General features: G+C 48.4%; 1 protein-coding gene across 2 annotated transcripts in view; it reads right to left on the bottom strand.

Moving 5' to 3' along the window:
- HCN4 (hyperpolarization activated cyclic nucleotide gated potassium channel 4) overlaps positions 1 to 24,027 on the bottom strand; it is a 136,293-nt gene extending 112,266 nt beyond the window's left edge. Inside the window, exon 1 of one of the 2 annotated variants that reach the window (XM_079953172.1) lies at positions 22,325 to 24,027. In XM_079953172.1, coding sequence (XP_079809298.1) covers positions 22,325 to 23,181 — 857 coding nt within the window. In that variant the 5' untranslated portion in view covers positions 23,182 to 24,027. The remainder of the gene's footprint in view (positions 1 to 22,324) is intronic. The other variant, XM_079953171.1, reaches the window with a different exon arrangement.
- Positions 24,028 to 24,639: the final 612 nt, after the last annotated feature.

Here is a 24,639-nt window from a genome sequence, read left to right on the forward strand (position 1 = left end):
TGGGACTCTCAAGAGCCTCCTCCAGCACCATAATTCAAAAGCATCAATTCTTCAGTGATCAGCCTTCTTTATGGTCCAGCTCTCACGTCCATACATCACTACTGGGAAAACCATGGCTTTATCTATATGGACCTTTGTTGGCAAGGTGATGTCTCCGCTTTTTAAGATGCTGTCTAGGTTTGTCATTGCTTTGCTGTGGCGAAGCAGAGAAGCTATGATCTATGCCAAGCAGGGCACCCTTCAACTAGAGATGCCAAAGATAGTCACTCCAGTTTCCTGCTTGCAAAGCATGAGCTAAGGTCTCGTGCACACCAAGAGTCATGACCCAGGACAAATAAAGCAAAGAGCTCATCTTCTAGCTCCCCCCACCCCACCCCATGAAGAGAAGGCACCAAGCTGAAGCCATATGTCAATGACAAGTCAGTTATCATTGCAGCTATCAGCAATAGTCCAAATGCTGGCACCAGAAGGTTAAGTGTCAAAACTCGGCCTAATGTAGCATCTGCTCCTTGGCTGCTATCAGCAGCGTCTGTGACTGTCTCTTCTCAGCTCCCACTCACGCCCCAGGGGGCTGCCAGCATGCCTCCGTTCTGCTCTGAGATTTAGAGAGGGCTGATGGAATTTGCAAAATGGGACAATGGAAAAAGGCCATTGCAATCACCTTCACCCTCCAACGGCACCCTTTAAACACCAGCTACGTTTTTTTCGAAAGCAGGGCAGCGCACCATTCCAATGGTGATCCTGATGGCTGGCTGTGGAAATGGACCATCTTGCTATGAAATTGTGGAGTGTGTGGGAAGCAAGCCACTGTTAAGGGTGGAGACGCTAAGTCTGTCATTATGGTTCTTTTATGAATTCTCCCAGGCATACTGGAGAGATAACTTGCCACATTTAGAGCATGAGAATTTGGAAGGTCTCTGAAATCTCTTTGCCAAGGAGTATATACATCTGCACAGATCTTGTGTCCTAGCCAATATTAGTCCTACTCAGAGTAGACCCATTGAAATTAACACACGTGGTTAGCTTGGGTCCATTAATTTAAATGGGCCTACTCTTGAGGGACGCGGGTGGCGCTGTGGGTAAAACCTCAGTGCCTAGGGCTTGCCGATCGCATGGTCGGCGGTTCGAATCCCCACGGCAGGGTGAGCTCCCGTCTTTCGGTCCCAGCTCCTGCCCACCTAGCATTTCGAAAGCACCCTTAAGTGCAAGTAGATAAATAGGTACCGCTTTATAGCAGGAAGGTAAACGGCGTTTCCGTGTGCTGCGCTGGTGCTGGCTTGCCAGAGCAGCTTCGTCACGCTGGCCACGTGACACAGAAGTGTCTACGGACAGTGCTGGCCCCGGGCCTCTTAAGTGAGATGGGCGCACAACGCTAGACTCGGACACGACTGGCCTGTATGGGCAGGGGTATCTTTACCTTTACCTTACTCTTGAGTAGAACTTAGTTGGTTATCACCAACTTTCAAGCAGGGAATATCAAGAATAAGAACAAAAAAGTAGTCACAAACATTTGCCAAATGTTTATAGATATTGATAATTTTCAGAACGCCTTCTCTCTTCAAGCTCCTTCTAACAAGTGAAGGTATAGGTGTAGTAGGAAACTCAACAAAACAGAACAACTTTACTGAGGAAACTGTACAAGAAACTGTGTATAATTCAAAGAGAAAGGAACAGAGAGGTTTGTCTTTCTTACTCCAGGGCCTTGTACACAGCAGGAAGACAGTGAACCAAACATACACAAGGAAAAGCTGTCTCAGAACTATGCAGCCAATCAGAGCACATGCTACCTCAGCAAACATCAAGCCTCTTTGCCTGGTTGCTAAGCAACACCTTCAGCTGTCCCTCTCGTCTAGTTGGCTTTAACACTAACAGTATTAACCCTTAAGCTACACATGGAATGATCTGTACTGTTGCACTTCTAACAGTAATGTTCCCTGGGACTTTATGGTGAAGGGTGGACAAACAAGATATTATCAATCAATAAATTTAATGAGCCTCGTGTGCACATATTTATAGAGTGGTTAAAGGTAAAGGTAAAGGGACCCCTGACCATTAGGTCCATTCGTGGCCAACTCTGGGGTTGCGACGCTCATCTCGCTTCATTGGCCGAGAGAGAGCTTCCGGGTCATGTGGCCAGCATGACTAAGCCGCTTCTGGCGAACCAGAGCAGCGCACGGAAACGCCGTTTACCTTCCTGTCAGAGTGGTACCTATTTATCTACTTGCACTTTGACATGCTTTCAAACTGATAGGTTGGCAGGAGCAGGGACCGAGCAACGGGAGCTCACCCCGTCACGGGGATTTGAACCGCCACCCTTATGATCAGCAAGTCCTAAGCTCTGTGGTTTAACCCACAGTGCTACTCGCATCCCTTATAGAGTGGTTAGAGAGGACAAAAGAAGGATGGGAAATCTGAGCCACTCACCTGATGCAGAGGTGAGCAAGGCTACCTGCAGCATTGACCTAGTGCTTCCAGCTGACTATGTATTATCAGGCAGCATGACCAACATATGCTAATTGTGGTTATTCACCCCCCCCCACCTTTGCCCCTTTTGCATACTCTTCTCAAAACCACCTGGCTTCTGCTTTTCCACAGTCTAGATTAAACTAAAAAAAGAAAAGTCACAGCTTGCTTTTTTGAGTCATTGTCTGCTGTGCTTGATAGAAACCCCTTGTCCTGACTTGCAAAATAAATCTGCTCAATAGGAGAAAACAGCAGCAAGAGCAGCAAGCAAGAATGAGAGGGCTCATCTGTGCGTGAGGCACAGCATAGGCAATTCAGCGAAAAGCACTAGAAAAATGCAGAAAGTTTGCCCCTAGGGATAGGGATGAGGAAGCAGCAACTCCCCAGGTGCTGTTGGACTCCAACTCCCATCAGCCCCAAGCAAGCACAGCCAATGGTTAGGGATGGTGGAAGCTGTAGTCCAAGAGCAACGGAAGGAGCACAAGCTACCCATCCTCCTGCTGGGGCTTTATCCCCAATTTCAGGTTGCTTTAAGGTTAGTTGGTGCATTTACAGCCTTCACCGGGATGTGCGAAAGCAAATATTTCAGAGATATGTCATGTCAAGTCAGACCATTGGTTCTTTCAATAGCTTTCTAGAACTTGATGAATATGCCTGGAGAGGGCTGCCCCTGCTCATCCTACCTCCAAAGGTGGGGGTGCCAGAAGGTGAGGTAAAGGTAAAGGACCCCTGGACGGTTATGTCCAGTCAAGGGCAACTATGGGGTTGCGGCGCTCATCTTGCTTTCAGGCCAAGGGAGACGATGTTTGTCCACAGACAGCTTTCTCAGTCATGTGGCCAGAAGGACTAAACCACTTCTAGCACAACGGGACGCAAATCAGAGGGCACGGAAACACCGTTTACCTTCCCACCACAGTGGTACCTCTTTATCTCCTTGCACTGGTATGCTTTCGAACTGCTAGGCTGGCAGGAGCTGGGACAGAGCAAAGGGAGCTTACCCTGTTGTGGGGATTCAAGCTGCCAACCTTCTGATCAGCAAGCCCAAGAGGCTCAGTGGTTTAGACCACAGTGCCACTCGTGTCCCTGGGAGTGCCACAAACAGTGCATTGGAAGGCGATGGAAGAGCCATACTTCCATCTTGCTCAACAAGGTCCTGGGTAGATAGACAAATCTGTCCATTTCAGTTCTCACCATTTCTCATTTTCCAATCTTAAATTCAGTTATTCATATTTCTGCATTATTATTAATCCTCACGAATGTTTGCCAGCATTACAATGCGAACAAACACACTTTTAATGCAGTGTTGACTAATGTGCACATTTCTGCAAGTAATTCCCCCTAATATAATGCATCTTTGTATATCCCTCCTCAACATGCACTCCCCCAACATAGAATGCATTTTTGGCAACAGGGTTCAGTTGGAGAATGGCATCACAAAATTCAGAGAAGTGTGAATTTCTAGGGGTAACAGTGTTTCAGTTCACGTGTTGCTTCAAGATGTGTGAATTAGGTAGTTTCTCATTAAAGTGCAAACCAGAATTGAATTTGTTCCCTGTCCCTGGTGCTGGGTTCAACCTCCTAGCATTTTTGTGAACAAGTTGGGAAGGATATAATTTAACAATATATCCTTTCCTGCCTCCCTGAATATTCCCACAATTTTCAATTAAGGAAGGCATGTGGAACCTGCAACCCTCCAGATATTGCTGGTCTGGACCATAAAGAAGGCTGATCACCGAAGAACTGATGCTTTTGAATTACGGTGCTGGAGGAGACTCTTGAGAGTCCCGTGGACTGCAAGAAGATCAAACCTATCAATTCTTAAGGAAATCAGCCCTGAGTGCTCACTGGAAGGACAGATCCTGAAGCTGAGACTCCAATACTTTGGCCACCTCATGAGAAGAGAAGACTCCCTGGAGAAGACCCTGCTGTTGGGAAAGATGGAGGGCACAAGGAGAAGGGGCTGACAGAGGACGAGATGGTTGGATAGTGTTCTTGAAGCTACCAGCGTGAGTTTGACCAAACTGCGGGAGGCAGTGGAAGATAGGAGTGCCTGGCGTGCTCTGGTCCATGGGGTCATGAAGAGTCGGACACGACTCTTCAAGAAAGAGTTTACAAGAAAGAAGATTCTACCTAAACATTAGGAAGAACTTCCTGACAGTAAGAGCTGTTCGACAGTGGAATTTGCTGCCAAGGAGTGTGGTGGAGTCTCCTTCTTTGGAGGTCTTTAAGCAGAGGCTTGACAACCATATGTCAGGAGTGCTCTGATGGTGTTTCCTGCTTGGCAGGGGGTTGGACTCGATGGCCCTTGTGGTCTCTACCAACTCTATGATTCTATGATTCTATGACTAAACGACTAAACAACAACAACATACCGTATTTTTCGCTCTATAAGACGCACCAGACCATAAGACGCACCTAGTTTTTGGAGGAGGATAACAAGAAAAAAAATATTCTGAATCCCAGAAGCCAGAACAGCAACAGGGATCGCTGCGCAGTGAAAGCAGCGATCCCTCTTGCTGTTCTGGCCTCTGGGATAGCTGCGCAGCCTGCATTCGCTCCATAAGACACACACACATTTCCCCTTACTTTTTAGGAGGGAAAAAAGTGAGTCTTATAGAGCAAAAAGTACGGTAACTCCCATCATTCTTGTGCATTGTCCATGTAGGCTGGGGCTGATGGAAGCTGCCTACATCTGCCTAACCTTTTGGTGGCATCATTTATCTTGTGCTTTGCTGGTTACTGTTTTTCTGTTTCTACTATAATGGGGAGACTCTATGGCCCTCTGGCTTGGCCAATGGTCAAGAAGGAGAGGAGTTGCAGCCCAATAAAAGCTGGAGCCACAGAACCCCCATCCCTTCTTGTAACAGAAGACATTTCAAGCAGCTGTTTTGAGCTGGCTTGGGGGCCAATATTGATAAATTTAAAAAGAAGGGATATAAATGTTTCCAATAAAAGGAAAAACCTGTGAGACAAACTTCAGTGAGCGTCAGTGATATACTCCAGCTGGGCAAGTATGTCCAGATTTATGGACATGCATCACAATGCTTGCCTACAGGTAGACATGCCTATATGGAACAAAATCCAAACTTAGCATGCAGAGAGCAGTGCAGTGCGTCACCCTTTGATTATGTCAACTGCAGGCTACAATTCTAGGGTGCAGAGTTGCATTAGTCATATGGCCTGCCATTAAGTGCAAGTATTTTTCTTCATGAATAGCCAGGGCTGGAGGGTCCCAATCTGGGGACCTTGAAAGATTTGTCCCCTGGATCAGGCCTCCTGGATCAGGAAGAAAACCCCTGTTAGAGTGAATATGTTGCTTACCATTTAAAGAGTCTTCAATGATCACAGCAAAAGAACGGAGCAGCCATTCTCAGAATGAAGGTGTTCCCAATTAAGGTTCCCACCCACTTCCCCCCTAGTCACTTCTGCGCATTGCAAACTGATCTCGTGCTTTTTATGTAGCCACCTTATCTGTTCTACGTGAGCTTGAACTGATAGGCTGGACACTTTCCAGCGAGAGAGAATCTGTTCTTTCTCTTCCAGTTCTTCTTCACTTTGCTGTTCACCCCCCAATTCGTCCCAACTTTTGTCTTCAGAACTATGCCCCTCTGCAAACCACTGTTCCAAATCTATACTGTTCCACTGCTCCTGGGCAGCTTCAGGATCCTGGTCAGGAGAAGCGGGGAAGGGGAGGCTCCCACCACTCCTCATCAGAGCAGTACTCCTCAGCCTGGTCTCTGACAGAATGGGAGTTTTCCCTTCCCACCGCCATGTGCAAATAGGCTCGAGGGAGGGGGCTGATCTGGATGATGACCATATGAGGTCACAAAGGCCTAAAGCCATGCCAAGGTTTCACTCCAGATCAGCTCTTTCTCCTCCCCAAGACACTCTCACACTGGCTATTTATAATAAGCACCATGCGTAGCTCTGGCCCTCCTCAGCCAAAAGAAGCTCCTTGGACAGTCTTAAAGGATGGCCTGGCTGAGACTGCAGGGAACTGTCTTTTTATTTAGCATGTGTGCTGTGCTCTTCAAGAATTCAGTACATCTTTCAAAACCAAATTAAAATGATAAACTTTGGAGGCAGTAGAGCCCATTTATGCCAACTAAGAATGTTAAACATGAAGTATTGGCTCTGAACTGATCCAATCAGTCTAAATGAACCTAGACTGAACAACAATGTTTGATGTTGGTTATTGCAATGCATATTGCATCTTAAAATTTTATAATATTTACATTTTAAAGATAAACATCAAGTAGCTTGGGCTGAAGTGTGCATCAGAATCAACCTGGTCCTAGCTCTGTTTCTCTGGGATAGAAATTATTTAAATGGGTAGATTCCAACAATGTGGATTCTCTACTGAACACTCTACATGGGTTTTCAGAGCAGCGCAAACTGCCAAGAGCATCATCTTGCAACACTGGATGGAAGGATATCACCATCATCAATTCATCAGTGGACTGAGGAAACAACTTTGCTTTTGATCCATGAGCACAGGAGCAAAGGAAGCTGGTTTTACCACATCAGACTCTTTGTCCAATGCCTCCATCACTGAGCTTTGGCTCTGTCCTGCAGTGCATCAGGGGTAAGAAAGAAACTGAATTCAGTTTGCATCTGAAGGCAAATCTATCTAACTCATACTTTCCAAAACAATGCATGAACTGAAACACAGCTATCGTCTCATGCCTCCAGATTTTGCAGTCCAGTTCTCAAGCAAAGTCACATGTGCAGACATGAACTAAGGTAAAGTGTACATACATTAGTGAAAAGACATTAACTCTGCCAATGCTTCACTTTCTGTAGGAAATTAAAGAGTCCCATTTGCAATGAACATGTGTGGAGAATGCTTCTCGACTTTAGTAAACAAAGCAGACCATGCCAAAATAGCCAATCACAAAGAATATGTTGTGACATTTGGGGTTGAAAAATACTGTATTATGACTGCCACATTTCCAACATGCAGTTTGGTTTCATGTGTCCACTAAAATTGGGAGACTACAGGCAATATTTGTTTTGCACAAGGGTTACGGTATGTTCTGGACGCCCATGCACATTGGTGGGGCCCACATAAAGCATTCCGTCCTGCCCTGCCCTGCCACCATTCCACCCTTTTGGTGATGTTCTGGTGATGTTTTTGGGTCACGTCCAAGTTTGCATGCAGTCATGTGCAATTGGGTAAAATTGTATAGAAAAATGCACATCTTAGGAGCCATGGGCATGAGAGTGCATTCAAATTTTTGAGTGAACCATTTATGAAAAGAAAAATATGCAGTTTGACATTGAAACAGGGCAAACTAAACTTTGGGTTGGAAAAATGAGAAATTGGGAGAAATCAAACTAGACAGATTTGTCTGTCGCTGCTTCCTTCCCATTCTGCTGATGGAGGTCTCTGCTACATCAAAGAGCCTCCTGCCAGTGCAAAGAAGATTTTTGATGTCTCTTATTTATTTTGCAGATTTAGAAACTCCTTTACAGCTAAAAGCTACCAAAGTAGTGTACAAAAAGATAAGTTAAAATAAAAACGCTGCAGACTCAATTACCTAAAAATAATAAAACAATTTCTACAGGTTCAGGTAGGTAGCCGTATTCTACCTGAATCTAGAATCATGGAAGGCAGCACACCGAATTTCTACAGGTGTACACCTAACATTACATAAAATGACACGCTTTGGCTCTTTAGGATTTCAAGCAAGAAAATGTGTCCCAGCCCCATCTAGAGATGGCAGGGACTGAACTTTGAACTCTTTGTGTGCAAGGCAGATGCGCCACCAGTGATCTCCAGCTCCATAACACTAACAAATAATTTTTACAATTACTTTACAAGGAACGCTCGTCAATGTTCAGAATCACTTTTACATTTTCTCATCCCTGCTAGCCAGAACTCAATGCAATACCCATTTTCAGTAAGTTTTCCCCCTCAAGATTTTCTGATACTGAGCCAAACCCCTTGGTATAGCTCAGTACAGTGGACGCTTGGGTTCCGAACGTGATCCGTGCAGGATGCACGTTCGCAACCCGCAGCATTCGCAACCCACAGTGGCGTGTCTGTGCACGCGCAGGTTGAGATTTGGTGCTTCTGCGCATGTGCAAAGTACCGGTTCCGGTACTTCCAGGTTTTGGTGGGTGCATAACCCCAAAAAACACAACCTGAAGTGACTGTACTATTATGGCTGGCAGCAACACCCCAGGGTTTCAGACTGGGGGTATTTCCAGCCCTACTCAGAGAAGCCAGGGATTGAACCTGGGCCCTGCAAGTGAGAGGCTCTGGTCGTTCCCTGAACCCTTGAAAGGGAGACACAGAAAGGATCGCCAGCCAGTGTCGGAGGCAGAGATACCATCTGACTCACTGATCAGCTAAAAAAAAAGAGAGAGGAGCCTTTTCCACATTCACGCCAGCTGAAAAATACCAAATGACACAGGGTCTTAGCTCCCTTAACACATTGGGTTCATACATAAATGTATGCTCAGAGCTACGACATATCCATTTTTATCACATGCACTCCAGGGTTAGGCACATAGGTGAAGCATAAAGATGCATCTGTAGTACCACTAGCTGTGTCATCGTGGGGTGAAAGAGAGTTTAGCCTCTGGCTCTTTGCTTCTTCTTTTTTTTATGTCCACTCTAGTCTCGAAACAAATTCACAGAGAAAATCCTGAGCAAGTCAAAAGCTAAGTCTGTCTGTGTTCAGTGGAACTTAACTCACAGGCAGGGAGTAACATATCCCAATATGAAGGCCAGGTTTGTTAAGCTACCCCACATGCATCTTGGGTGTCAGAGACCGTGCTGAGGAGGGCTGCACTGAGGAAGAATGGTGGGAGCCACCCCCTCCTCTTGATCCCAATCCTGACTCTTCCCAGGATGAGGAGGACAGTATAGATTTGGAACAGTGGTTTGCAGAGGGGCATAGTTCAGAAGGCAGAAGCTGGGAAATACTGGATGGGTAAACAGCTATCAGAAGAAACACTAGAAGAGACAGAGTTAACAGAATCACAGTCTCTGGATAATATCCAGCCCCCTTCTCCAAAGTCCCGGAGAGCTCAGAAAGTGGCAGAACAGAAAACACAGAGGCTCCAAGCTCAGATTACAAGAGGTAGGAGTGACATAGATTAGTAGGGATGGAGCACCACCATTTCTAGGAGATGTGTTCTTTGTTCTCTCGCTGTGATTATTAAAGTTCCTAACTGGTAAGAAGACTCCTTTTCCTTTGTTCTGCTTATCTACTGCCATGGGGGAGAAGGCTGACATTGGGGAAGGGCCCTAGCTCAGACGCAGAACATCTGCCTCAAATGCAGAAGGGCCCAGGTTCAGTCTTTGGCATCTCCAGGTTGGACTGAGAAAGACTTTTGTCTGAAACCCTGAAGAGCCACTGCCAGTCAGTGTGATAGCCTGGGATTCAGACTTGGATGCTGAACCTGAGGGATCCCAGCCTGCACAGGATTCCCCACCTCCGGAACCAGCTGAGTCAGGGCTGGGGGGTTGAACCTGAAGGGTCCTCACCTGTGCTGGATCCTCAGGTGCAGGCACCAGCTGAGTCTGCTCTGGCTCCTGAGGTGATGGAGGACCCATTGCCTGCAGGTGCTCCACTCTCAGCCCCGTCAGAGGAAGCTGAGGTTTCCTCTGGGTCCGGTAACCCTCCAGCCTCTCCTGAGCTACAGAGAGATGGATGGAACTAAGTTCCCGCAGGAGGAGTGCTCGCCTCCAGGCCAGGAGAGGTGAGTCACCAGAGGATCGGGGCCGCCCCATGCCTTGGGGCAGATAAAAGCCGGCCAGCCCCAGTCCCAAGTTGCGGGAGCAACATTGTTGGTTGCTAGTTCCTGCCTGAACCCTGTTCTGCTTTTCTGCCAGAGCTCCTGACCCACCCTGGTGCCCTGCTTGCATGCCTGTTCCTGACTTCACCTGACTCCCTGCCCTGCACCCAGCTTCAGCTACTAGACTGCCTCCATGTTGCACCTTTGACCATGGACTGGACTTGGACCTCGCCTCTCGGGTAACCCATGGGACCAGCACAGTCAGTGTACGTCATACTGAGCTAGCTGGACTAAGGGTCTGACTTAGTATAAGGCAACTTAATATTTTGCTATTTAAGAGGAACAGCAGCCATGCAGTGTAATGCTAGAAATGTCTATCTAGAAGTCTAATAGCACTTGTTCTTGGCTTAGGGATTCTATTACAGCCTTACAGAGCTGGGCAAATCTGTTTCTCCCTTTTCCAATCTTAAGTTCAATTCTCCGCATTTTAAGACCTCACAGAAATTCATCTTAGCAAGAATTTATCCCAAGACACATATTTTTTGCATGCTAATGTGCACAATGTACACATTTTGCAAAGCAATATTTCCACTGATATTTCTATTTCTATTCTAATGCATACTTGTTTGTCGTTTTCACTGCTATATGCATTTTTGTCCACGCAACTTGAGTGGAGAATTGCATTGCAAAATCTGGAAAAGTCCAAATGTCGAAGGATGGCTGTGTTTCCATTTGCAGAGCGTCTCAGCAAATGTGAGTTATGAAAGGTTTGCCTTTAAATGTGGACTGAATCAAATCTCTTCCCCATCCTTACCCTGTAATCTCTTTCTTACATCTTAAATATGGGCATCCCTCTTGATGTCTTTCTAATTGAATCTGGAATAATCCAGGTCAGCCATCACAGTCACACGGGAGAGGAAACGGCTTTTGTTTGCCTTGCAAAAAAGGAAAGAAAACCCCTTTATCACAATATTAAAAGAACAACAACCTGAAGCAGCCCTGACTGCCAAACACTTGCAAGAGATTTATCCACACCTTCATTTGCTTCCTGCTTCCATCTAAAACCCAAATCCAAGAACAGAGGGCAAAGCTCAGTGCTTTACGCCAAGCGAGCTAAAAGCAATTTGCTAACATGGCTTGGTTAACACAGATCTGGCTTGACACCGGAGTGCTGCAAACTCTGGTTTCTATGCCAAGACGACTCAAGTCCAGTACATGGAACAGTGTTTAGCACTGATTTCATTTGCCTAACAATTTCTTCTGCTTTAACAATAAATCAGAAGAGCTAAAGGGAGAAGCCCAGGCAAGGCAAAGGGGCAGCAGTGGTTGGAGCAGAGCAACAGATACTAATAAGCTCCGGGTTCCTTGCAGGGGTGGCTGGCGCCCCTGCGGTCAGTGTCAAGGGCTCAATCAAACTGCTTGCAGGTGCAACTGTCTCTCTCAGCAGTGACCCTACAGAGACAGCAAATGAGAACTGAACCCTCTGTTCTCTCTCAATGGCCCTCTCAGGCAGCCACTTATGCTCTGGACAGCGACTCAAAGCAGGCTCTGCCACAGCCCCGATATTGCTTCACATGCAGCATTACCCAGCAGCTGAGTATTTGATGTTTTTTCTTTTTTTTTCCATTGGAGGGTTGAAATGGTCTATTGAGTATGGGGAACCTTTGGCCTCTAGAAGTTGCTGAACGACAACGCTCAGGGCTCCCTTGGCAGAAAGGGCAGGATATAAATGTAATTAGTGAGTAAATTAATAAATATGCCCATCAGCTCCAGCAAGCAGGGCTAATGGCCAGGGATGATGGGTTGCAATTCAGCAGCATTTGGAGAGACAAAAGTGCCTTACACGTATAAAGGTACAGGTAAAAGGTAAAGGACTCCTGAACGGTTAAGTCCAGTCAGTGGTGAGTATGGGGTTGCGGCGCTCATCTCGCTTTCAGGCCAAGGGAGCCAGCATTTGTCCGCAGACTGCTTTCCAGGTCATGTGGCCAGCATGATTAAACCGCTTCTGGCGCAATGGAACACCGTGACGTAAGCCAAAGCACATGGAAATGCTGTTTACCTTCCCACTGCAGCAGTACCTATTTATCTACTTGCACTGGAGTGCTTTTGAACTGCTAGGTTGGCAGGAGCTGGGACAGAGCAACGGGCGCTCACCCCATTGCGGAGATTCAAACCACTGACCTTCTGATCAGCAAGCCCAAGAGGCTCAGTGGTTTAGACCATTTGGTAACCTGTAAACCAGGGAACCTGTGTCTTGTGCATACGCACACACACAAAAATCACACAATAAGAGAATCATACTTGCTACAAATGTGCTACCAGGAGCCAAGCTAAAATTTGGTTTAACGGCCCTACTGAACCAGAGCTACTAGTTTGTCTCCCCTGGACTTTGTCTAGAGTGAGACAAACCACAAGACACATAATGCTAAACCAAACCATGGCATAGGGAAGGAACAAAGCAACTATTATTTCTGCAGCATTCTTGCTTGTTCATGCTAAGCCACAGCTCGGCTGAGAGAGTGTTACTTGCAAATCATGTCCAGCATTTTAAAGTAGAACCTTATTTTTAAAGTCAAGCAAGGGTGCCCATCACTCACCTCCTATGACGCCTCTGCCAGAGTCAACAGACTCCAGTTATGTTTTGGCCCAGCATATAGTGAGTCCAACTTGGGTGCAACTGCAGTTCCACAATCTTAAACTGCTCTTTTCTCTGCTGTTCTCTTCTCTCTTTCTTATTTTTGAAAGAGGGTTGTCAGTATTTGTAACATTTGAAACTTGCAAAGCACCCTGGAATCATTTTTGGCAAAAGGAAGTATAAAAATGGTTTAAATAATAATAAACAAACAAACACAGAGCTAACCAAATTGTTTGATGATTTTGTTTGTTTGTTGCCTTATTTATATGGTTTCAATAGGATTATCATGACTGTAATGTTTGTTGATGTTTAATGCTTTGGTTACTCCTGTGAGCCACCACTTTGAGCTCTGCTTCATTGTTTCAAAAGCGGTATATAAATATTAAATCAAACCAAAATTCTCCACACCAGTGAAGCTCATTTGGAACAGCTGATCAATTGGTCATAAAGCAGAAGGCAGAACAGTCTCGTTTGCTGTCGCTCCAGAAGGCACGACGAAAGCCGGTGTGTGGAAACAGCAAGGAAGCTGTTTTCAATTTAGTGGTAAGAGAATCTACCTTAGCAGTAAGAGCTTTGTGGCTGTGGAACAGACAGCCTCGGGACACTTTTTTTTTGCTGGACAGCTGTCTGCATCTAGCAGAAAGCTGGATGAGTTTATCTTCAAGGTTCCTCCCACCTCTCATGATTCTTAATGTTTTCTAGCATGTCTTTATCCCAAAGGACAATAAACCCTCTTGGTTTGTAATAAGTGTGGGACAGACAGCTGCGAAATAGATCAGTCCAGCATACAGAGAAAAGACATATGCGATCAGGGATGGGGGCTTTGGCAGGGTTGTTGACATGAGAACAGGAGCACAAAATCAGAACACTGCTCCATCTAGCTCAGTACAGTACTATCTGCACTGACTGGCTATGGCTCTCTGGGGTTACAAGCAGGAGATATCTCCCTGCCCCATCTAGAGATTTTGGGGACCTTCTGCATGCAGTGCAATGCTCCTATGACTACCCAGTGAGATCATTTCTCCTGCAGCAAAGCTACTTCCACTTTCTGTTATCCAGGAAGAGGACAAGATACTCCCATGGCTCAGCACTGGCAAATGCATAACACTAAGGAAATTATGAGGGTTCTAATCCAGGGTGGGGGGTGCTGGTGGCGCTATGGGTTAAACCACTGAGCCTAGGACTTGCCGATCAGAAGGTCAGTGGTTCGAATCCCCATGACGGGGTGAGCTCCCGTTGCTCGGTCCCACCTCCTGCCAACCTAGCAGTTCAAAAGCATGTCAAAGTGCAAGTAGATACTGTAGATGGGTAGCACTCCGGCGGGAAGGTAAACGGCGTTTCCGTGCACTGCTCTGGTTCACTAGAAGTGGCTTAGTCCTGCTGGTCACATGACCCGGAAGCTGTACGCCAGCTCCCTTGGCCAGTAAAGTGAGATGAGCGCCGCAACCCCAGAGTCATCCGCTACTGGACCTAACGTTCAGGGGTCTTTTAATAATCTAGGATTGCACATAAAAGACTGGACTGGGGAAGGAGAGAAAGTCAAGAATGTGAATCTTAAATGCCAGAGACAGAATGAGAGAAAGCATAACTAGGGGGGTTTGACTCCCCTAGTTAGAATGAAAGTCAGAGAAACAGCAGGCACATCCCCTCAGCCGCTGCCTAACCTTTACTTTATCCGGTAGCTCAGGATAACAAGCCCGGAGGTCATTTTAAACTCTGCTTTGTTTGCAACCCAGGTCAGCAACTAATTGTGGCTTCAGGAAACTTTGCAGAGCTGGCTCTGTTCCCCTGAAACCCCCATCCCTGACCACCCATTATCTCCACTCTCCATGGCAGAGTGAAGGTAAGGTAAAGGTAAAGGTACCCCTGCCCGTACGGGCCAGTTTTGACAGACTCTGGGGTTGTGCGCCCATCTCACTTAAGAGGCCAGGGGCCAGCGCTGTCCGGAGACACTTCCGGGTCACGTGGCCAGCGTGACAAAGCTGCATCTGGCGAGCCAGAGCCGCACACGGAAACGCCGTTTACCTTCCCGCTGGTAAGCGGTCCCTATTTATCTACTTGCACCCGGAGGTGCTTTCGAACTGCTAGGTTGGCAGGCGCTGGGACCGAGCAGCGGGAGCGCACCCCGCCGCAGGGATTCGAACCGCCGACCTTTCAATCGGCAAGTCCTAGGCGCTGAGGCTTTAACCCACAGCGCCACCTGCGTCCCAAGAGAGTGAAGGTGGGGGGGGAGCAAACTGGACACAGCTGGAGTCCTCTGTGCCTCTGCATTACAGGAGAGAGAAACAGAGTTGTGCACTGCCTTAGACCTAGGTGGTATGAAGGAGTCTGTGCAATGGCAACTTTTGCACCCCACTTCAAGAATGTAAGAAAAGCCCTCCTGGATCAGACCAAAGCCCATCTAGTCCAGCATTTTGGTCCCACCAGAACTTATGGAAACTTATGGATGCTTTTAGTATTGATTGCTCTTTCTCTCCACTATGGTAATCTGCCCCGGGGCATGAGGGTGAAGGGTAGGTACAAAATCTAGCAATAACCATCATAGCTCAAGGTTAGAGCACCTGCTTTGTATACACAAGGTCCCAGATTCAATCCCTGGCATTTCCAGGTAAGGCTGGGAGAGAGCCCCTGCCTGAAACCCGAGAGAGGCACTGTCACTCAGCACAGGCAGCACTGTGGGAATTATAGGGACAGAACTACCCAAACTGTATAGAAATTTATTCATGTAGGCGACTACAGCGGCAAGAATGTTACTTGCCCAAAAATGGAAAGAAGTCCCAGCAAAAGACAAACGGATACAAAAACTTACAGAATATGCAGAAATGGCAAAACTTACTGGAAAAATAAGAAACCAAGATAACAAACTTTTTATAAAAGAATGGAAATGGTTTATTGAATATTTGCAAACAAACTGTAAACATTGGCAGGATTGTTGTAATAACCCAGTTTTATAAGCGTATATACTTAAAGCAGATGAATAAATGAGCAAATGAAGTTAATTTGGATATGCAGAAAATATTAAAAATAAATTTAAGGAACCGCAGAAAGAGGGGGGAAAGATGTTGAGTTTTGAAATGTTGAAACGATTATAAAATGACTGAAATGTATAAAACTGAAAAATATAAATGAAATGAAAAAGCACAGGCAGTGCTGAGCTGGACAGTCTGACAAAAGGCAGCTTCTCAAGACCCCTCTCCCACTCATCTTCAACTCATACTCAGAGGAATCGTGCCTCTAAGAATGAAGGTGGACCATAGCCAGGATAACTAGCAACCATGGAAAACCTGATTCTCTATTATTTACACCCATCCAAGTTGGTGGTCACCACTGTACCCTGTGGTTTCAAATCACATCATTCTGTGACCTCTTGCTTCCTTCTCCCCCAGCCTCAGACACCTCTTGAGCAAGGGAAAAGCACTGGAAGTGGTGGATATGGGGCAAAGGGACCCACAATGCGGGAGCCAGCATGGTGTAGTGGTTAAGAGCGGTGGACTCGTAATCTGGTGAACCGGGTTCGATTCCCTGCTCCTCCACATGCAGCTGCTGGGTGACCATGGGCTAGTCACACTTCTTTGAAGTCTCTCAGCCTCACTCACCTTACAGAGTGTTTGTTGTGGGGGAGGAAGGGAAGGAGATTGTTAGCCGCTTTGAGACTCCTTAAGGGGAGTGAAAGGTAGGATATCAAGTCCAAACTCCTCCTCTTCTTCTTTACTGTGTCTGGGACTGAAAGCAATCACTGCTGTGGCACTTACTGTGCATTCATTTCAGTAAGTGCCCATCCTTATCCTCTGGGATAGGACAGAAGAGATCTGCTGGATCAAACCAATGGTCCATCTAAATCAGCTTCCTGTTTCTCACAGTGGCCAATCAGATTCCTCCAGGGAGCCCACAGAAGGGGCTTAAGGAAAGTAGACATTCAGCACTGTTTATCCTCCAGAAGTCAGATCATGACGGCACTTTGCATCTGAATATGGATGTTTGGCTTTGCTCTTGTGTCTAATGGAGCTCTGTCTGCTCCCTAAACTTGTGGAACACACACACCCTTTCAAAGCAATCTAAGCCACACAATGAGTTCCATAAATTAATGTGTAAAACTGTGCTTTTGATTTCTGAAATGACTGACAAGAGCTTTCACTGAGCGGGAAAAAGATGAGAGAAATCCACTCTGTCCACAACCACCAGGCACAAGTTTATAGATCCCTCTTTTGTCACCTTTTCCCCCTAAACTCAAGAGCTACACAAGCAGTTTAGCCATATTTGCTTCACAGAGGAAGTCCCTTTGTCATTTTGATTGCCATTTTATCCATCTTTCTCAGCTCTGCAAGATGGCTAAGGAGAACCATACGTTTATATAACTATAAATGCCAATATAAAAAAATAAAATACTAGAGGAATGCAAAAAATATGCATCAGGGTATTAGAGACTCACAAAATTCAAACACATCACTTAAGGCAGGGAGGAGGAATCTGTCACCCTCCAAATATGGTTGGACCACTAGACCATGCTGCCCAAAGCTAGACTTAAAGGGACTCCAAGGGAACCACAGGTTCATCATCACTTACTTATGGTCAGGAAGGTAGACTAGGGCTGCACAGTTTCATGGGAGCAAAACCCCAATGAACTCCACCAGATTGATTTCTGTGTAAACACGCGTAGGAGTGCCCTGCAGCCAGTAGATTACGCTTTTATTAGTCCCAGTTCTGTGAAAACAACATGCTCCCTTGATCATCACAAAACTTGCAAGTGCCATGGGCTACAGGACTCCAGAGTGGAACTGGAGCTATCAAGGAAAGATAGCTTTGGGCCAGAACTACAGGTGGAGAAGAACTGGAGAGGCAGTGCAGCATAGTGGTTAGGGCAGGGGCCAGCAAACTTTTTCAGCAGGGGGCCTGTCCACTGTCCCTCAGACCTTGTGGGGGCCGGACTATATTTTGAAAAGAAGGGCGGAGGAACAAATTCCTATGCCCCACAAATAACCCAGAGATGCATTTTAAATAAAAGCACACATTCTACTCATGTAAAAACACACTGATTCCCGGACCATCTGCAGTCTGGATTTAGAAGGCGTTTGGGCTTCGGCCCCCGGGCCTTAGTTTGCCTACCCATGGGTTAGGGTGTTGGAACAGGACTGGAGAGAGATAGGTTTGAACCCCCACTCAGCCATGAAACTCACTGCATGACCTTGAGCCGGTTACTGTCTCAAAGCCTAATTTACCTCACAGAGTTGTTGTGATAAAAAGCGGGGGGGGGGGGGCATGCATGCAACACTGAGATCCTTGGAGGAAAAGTTGAGATATAAATGTAATAAACAAGTGAAAATAAGGAGGAAAAGGTGTGAGGCAGAAGAACAAGCCGTTTAAAGACTATCCTTTTTCAACAAGCCTTTTAAGCCTTCATCCTAGTCTGTGTCTGTTTTGGATATGAAACTGTCTACATATTATTATTTTTTAATGTTCTTATATCTAGGAGGAGTGTAACTCTGAATGCCAGCTCTAGTATGGGCGCTTACAATGCAGTGAGTTAGCTCCTTGCTACGAAGCAATTGTGTTCCTCCCATTATTTTGAGATTTGCTGCCAAAAAGGTGTGAGCACATTAGGCATACTTTAAATAATTTTTTTTAAAAGAATAAATCTAAAAAAGACAAGACATTAACAAAACAAAACTTGAGAGTTTTGCAAAATTTCACAGGAGCAGAAGCTTCCAAGAAGTAGTTTTAGGCTGGACTTCCCTATACACATATTAGGACACAAGTAGTGCTGTGGTCTAAAACCACAGAGCCTCTTGGGCTTGCCGATCAGAAGGTTGGCGGTTCGAATCCCCACGACGGGGTGAGCTCCTGTTGCTCAGTCCCAGCTCCTGCCAACCTAGCAGTTCAAAAGCACATCAAAGTGCAAGTAGATAAATAGGTACCACTCCAGCAGGAAGGTAAACGGTGTTTCCGTGCGCTGCACTGGTTTGCCAGAAGTGGCTTAGTCATGCTGGCCACATGACCCGGAAGCTGTCTGCAGACAAACGCCGGCTCCCTCGGCCAGTAAAGTGAGATGAGCGCCGCAACCCCAGAGTCGTCCATGACTGGACTTAACGGTCAGGTGTTCCTTTACCTTTGCCTTACCCCTATATACATGCACACACTTCCTAGGGAATGAGCCCTGATTTAAAATGAGTCTCTCCTTCAGTATTTAGTCCATTTATATCCTACCTCTCCTCCAAGAAGTTGAAAATGGCATGCATACTATCCCCACTTTCCCATTTTATCCACACCACAACAACCCTGCAGAGAAGGTGAGGCTGGGAATGAGAGACTGGCCCAAGGTCACCCAGCGAGCTTCATGGTTGAGTGGGGATTCGAACCCTGGTTTTCCAGGTCCTAGCCTAGCCCACTAACCACTACACTATGGCAATGGTCCTACACTTGTATCAAGCGTTACTGCCAAATACACACAGTCCCTTGCTACATTCTGCTGAGGGTCCTTATAGGAAGGAAATTGCCTTAAGGATTGCATTGCTAATGTATGTCAAAATCAGGTTGCAAGTGAGTGTCACATAGCATGAATGCACACATGCACATCTCTGCAATCAGACAAGCAGGGGACACTTTCATCAATCAAGGCCACACTCCAGGCAGGCAAAAACATTCAGAGGGTGCAAAGCAAGTCCAGGGAGGGGTGTGGCCTACAGAGGGGGCGTGGCCCAGGAAAAGTCTCAGGGGCCAGAGAAGGTGCACGGAGGGCTGCATTTGGCCCTTGGGCTTGTGGTTGTCTACTCCAGCTTTAAGCTGTGATGTGACCTACAGAACTCCTTCTGTGCTCAATCAGCTGTGGGTTTGGGAGCCAGGACAGCTGCAAGCGCCGACTTAAATGGGAAACAAACCAGACTTCCTGGTCTTTCTTTGGTGTGTGCTATCACAACCAGACACCACCAGCCTCACCATTGGTTCCTGTACTCCTAATGGCTCCGTTTCCTTCCAGACAATACAACAAAGGTGTGGATGTATGCCAATTTGTAGGGCATAATTAAACTAACCCCAGGCTGTTGTGGCCTGGTGCTGTTTAATCCGGGGGTAGCTGATCTATGGCCCTCAGGATGTTGTTGGGCCACAGTGTCCATCATCTCCAATCACTGGCCATACCGGATGGGACTGATGGGAGTTGGCAATCCAATGGCAACATGCAGGCCACCCCTTCTGTAGGTCTGCATCTGCTCCACATGCAGAATGTCTGGAGAGCTTCTGTCAGTCAGTATAGACCAGGCTTCCTCAACCTCGACCCTCCAGATGTTTTGGGACTACAATTCCCATCATCCCTGACCACTGGTCCTGTTAGCTAGGGATGATGGGAGTTGTAGTCCCAAAACATCTGGAGGACCGAGTTTACCTATGCCTGGAGAATACTGAGCTGGGTGGACCAATGGTCTGACTCGGATTACGGCAGTTTCCTTTGCTGTAAAATTTATTTATAAACTGTCCTGAATTTACTGGCGGTCCAGGATTGTTAGATGACCCCGTGTTCCAGTGCAAAGAATGGGTGGGAGTGGGGGAAAAACATTCTGTCCACATCACGCCTCATTTTGTAAACCTTTATCATCATCTCCTCCACCGCCACCCTGCTAAAGTGTAAATTCCAGAAACCTGAACGCCTCTCCTCTTTATTTCCTCTTACCGTTATTGTGTAAGGCGGTTGTAATTAAAATCAACATAATAAGGCCCAGCTCTTGATTGCGCTAAATCATTTCTTATTGATTGCAACATATTACATACATATTTAGTAGAAGAAAGTTTGCCAGGCACCAGTTAATTCAGAAACGTTTGACAGCACAACCCCCCCCCCTCTCTCTGCTACTGAATATGTACTTGAAAGAAATTAGCTATGAAGTTAATTCATTCAACAAAAACAAACGCTCCTCCCCCTCTGATTCCCACTCGGAAGAGTTAAGGACAGCTTTTTTGGAAATAAATAATGGCTTAATTGGTTAGTCTATTTTAAAACTAGACCTTTGGAGAGACGTTCTACTGGGTGCAACATCTCTCTTCTCTTTCACAGGGAAACCGTCAGAGCAGGATTTGGAGGCAAAAGTCCAGGGGGACCCCACTCAGCAGAATGAGAGGGGGGGCAACATGCACACCCATACAAGGGCAGCAGGGCTGGCTTAGCAGCTAAAGGCAGCGGGAGGGGGGAGGGACCAAAGTCTAAATTTACTTGACTGCACCACTGATTGCTCATTCTATGAAGGAGACACCCTTTGATTCACACATATCCCTGGCTCAGGATGCTGCAATGCTAAATACCTAGGCTATGCCACCAAAGGCCCTTTCGTCCAGGCTGTTGGGACTGGAGAGGAGATCTGGGGAGCAGAGCTTTCGGGATGACTCTGCAGCTGCAGTCCTATCCACACATGCAGCCAGATCCCACATGTTTATTCACAAACATGTCCCACTGAGTTCCACCAGGCAAGTCCCAAAAAAGGGACTTCTACAATTCTTGCAACCTTATTAGGAAGTAATTGAGCACAAGGGGCTTACTTCCGAGTAAGCACGCCTGTGATGTGTTCAAAGAAGTCACAGTGACGCTCTCCAAGGTTTGAGGCTTTGCAGTTGGTGCATCAGGTGAACAGAAATAAGGGCAATAGAAATTTCCCCATCACCTTGTCCTTTTGGAGTCATTGCACACACACATCTCATTCTGACATCATGGGCTGTATGCAAGCCCTACACAGAGAAGACCCATTGGAATTAACGGACCTAAATAAATCGTGTCCATTCATTCCAACAGAGCAGGCATAACATTGGTGACAACCCATCATTTTGACGCCAGAAGGTGGAGAGGTTGCTTTTCAAATGTGAGAGTCGAAGGATGTTGAGATGTAAAAGTTTAGTGGCATCTTCAAGGAGAGACTCATCCTCCTCCACCAGTGATGCCTTCTATGCAACTGGGGAAACTGGGGCAGATGGAGTACTCTGTCAGGACAAGAGTTTGGGGGCAGAGGAAGACCATTCAAAGTCAGGGAAGGGAGTGCACAGCTGTTGCCCGTGTTAGCCCTACACAAAGTAGGCTCATTGAAACGAAAGGACCCAATCCATTCATTTCAGTGGGTCTGCTCTGAATGGGACTTAGTTGGATACTACCCAATGTGTGCATCCCGACTCCAAAATTAATATGCGCCAACTGCACGGTGACTTCAAAAAGGCAACTTGACTGGGAAACGCCTCCCGTGTATGTTTTTTTTACACCTGATGCGCCAACTGCAAAACCCCAAACGCTGGAAAGAGTCACCGTGACTTCTGCAGCCGTCTACTCTGAGTAGGACTTCGTTAGATCGCACTAAAGAGGGGGAGACACCCACGGCCATTCAGCGCAGAGCCCCCCAACTGCCTAACTGCATCGTTTAGTGCCAAACGTTACCTGTGGCTGGGCAAGGGTGGGGTGGGGGAGGCGGAGATAGGGGAGGGGCTTCATCCTCCCCACTTTCCCCTTTTTACCTGAAATCGCTGTACGGGTGGATGATCCAGAAGCCGGCGGACTTAACCCTTTCCTGCTCCCTCTCCACGGCCTTTTGGCTGCCAAACATCCTCAAGGAGAATTTGTTGACCCCCGGCTGCAGCATCGCCCCGAACTGCCTCTGCATGAAGCCAGCCTGGCCCAGCCGCTGCTCGTCGTCCGGGGTGATCTGGTCGGTGTCCCCTCCCGCTCCGTCGGGACCCCCGCCCCCTTCCACTTTCACGAAGGCGGACGAAGAGGGAGGAGGCGGAGGGTCCGGCGGGGACGAGGAGGACGAGGCTGCCGCCGGGGTCGAGGAAGCGGGGGGTCCCGCCTCGGTGTCCGACAGGTCCGGGGGGCTGCACTCGTCGCCGGGGGACGCCGCGTCCCCTTCGCTGCTGATCAGGCGGCGCTCCTCGCCCGAGTCGTGCGGGTGGCGGCTGGCCAGAGACGAGAGGCTCCCCTTGAAACGCCGGCAGTCCCCGTTGGTGCTGCTCTTGCTGCTGCCCCGGCAGCCCGGCGCCCCCGAGGCAGCCGACGAAGCCGCCGCCGCCGCCTCTCCGCTTTCCACGAGGCCACTGCCGCCGCTGCCCGCATCCCCGACGCCGGGCCTCGAGGGCTCTCCTGCCCCTTGCCCCCGGGCTCCCCCTGGCGGCGCCGACGCCAGCGGCCTCAGCTTGATGCTTTTGCGACGGGCGTCCTTGTCGGCGCCGCCGCCGCTGCAGCCGCTTCCTCCTCTTCCTCCTCCTCCTCCACCACCGGCTTCTTCGTCCTCCTCGTCCATGATCGACGCTTTGGGGCCGATCTGCTGCGGGAGGCTGTATAATCGCTTGCGCATCGACGGCGGCAGCCTGTCCATGGCCGCGCGCTCGGGGAGAGGTGGGGGAAGGCGGGGGAGACCTGCTTGCAGGCCGGCGGCTGGTGGTGGGGACCCCCTCGGCTCTCTTCCGCGCCTGCCCAACCCGCGCCCTCCTCAAGGAGCTTCTAAAACGGGGTCTCGCTCAGCTCCGCAGCCAGAGCGCCACAGCCAGGAGCACCCATCCTTCTCATGTCCTCCCGGGGTTGCGCCGGGTCGAGGATGCAGCGCTTCCGAAAGGGCAGCGGGGTGCGCCAGGCGGAGAGCCCCTCCCCGGGCTGGCTAGCTGGCGTCCCACTGAGCCGTCGCCGCCGCCGCGGTGACCCTTCCGTCCGCCTGCTGCTGCTGCTGCTGCTGCTGCACAGCCCCCCGGGGCAGCGGGACACCCAGCCGGCGGCTCTTCAGCGCTCGCCTCGGCTGCATCTCGGCGGCGGCGGCGGCGGCGGCTTCCATAGGCGCCCAGGCAGCCGCGTCTCCGGCGAAGCAGACATAATAATGAGAAGGAGGGTGATCAGGAGGCGGACGGGGAGGAGGGACGGAGCAACACCTGCTGAGGAGCCGCGGAGGGCGATCCCCGCCGCCGGCAGCCCCCGCGCCACAAGGGCCCCGCGCCCCTCCGCGGCCTCGACGGCGGCCCGCGATAAACAAGGAGCGAGCGAGCAACCTGCAGCAGCATCCAGCGCCCGGGCGCCGCTTACATCACTGCTGCTGCTGCTGCTGCTGCTGCCATCCCTGATTCCTCATGCAGCAGCTCCTGGTCCTGGGAATATTCATGAAGCCAGCTGATCCGATTGGGTTGCCATAGGAGCCACCGCTGCCAATGGGCTCTGCCTACCTGAGCTGGCAGCCGGGCTTCTTAAAAGGGCAACGCCTCGGACGCCGGGTGGGCGTGCGCGTCTCGGGCGCGGGCTGGGGCGCCTCGGCCGCGGGCGGAAGGACGAGGGAGCGCAAGGAAATCCAAAAGCCCCTGATGCTCACCCCTCTCTCTCTCTCTCTCTCACTCTCTCTCACACACACACACACACACACACACACACTCCTTGTCCCTCAAGTGCTATCCTTTGCTCATGGAAAGCTGCAGTGCTGCGCTCAGCTAGGAGTAAGCCCCATTGAAGACCCCGGAACTTACTCCCGAGTAAAGGCGGGCAAGGTTCTTGGCTCTCCACCTTCGCCAACCTAGTGCCCTTCAGATGATTTGGACTGCAACTCCCGCCAACCTCAGCAGCCACAGATGTCTACGTTTCGTGTTGTCCTGCTTTTGTGGCGCTGTAGCCCGTGCAGACAGCAGTGATGCAAACGCAAAGCGGGCTAAATCCACCACTGTGTCGAGACCATGCTGCACTGTACGTGCCCACTGCAAATAAATAAAAATTATCTTAAAGTCTGCGGGAACCCCTGGTGAAACTTACTTCTGAGTAGACGTGTCAATAATAATAATAATAATAATAATAATAATAATAA

The sequence above is a fragment of the Podarcis cretensis genome (assembly GCF_951804945.1).
Source record: "Podarcis cretensis genome assembly, chromosome: 14".
Taxonomy (NCBI): domain Eukaryota; kingdom Metazoa; phylum Chordata; class Lepidosauria; order Squamata; family Lacertidae; genus Podarcis; species Podarcis cretensis.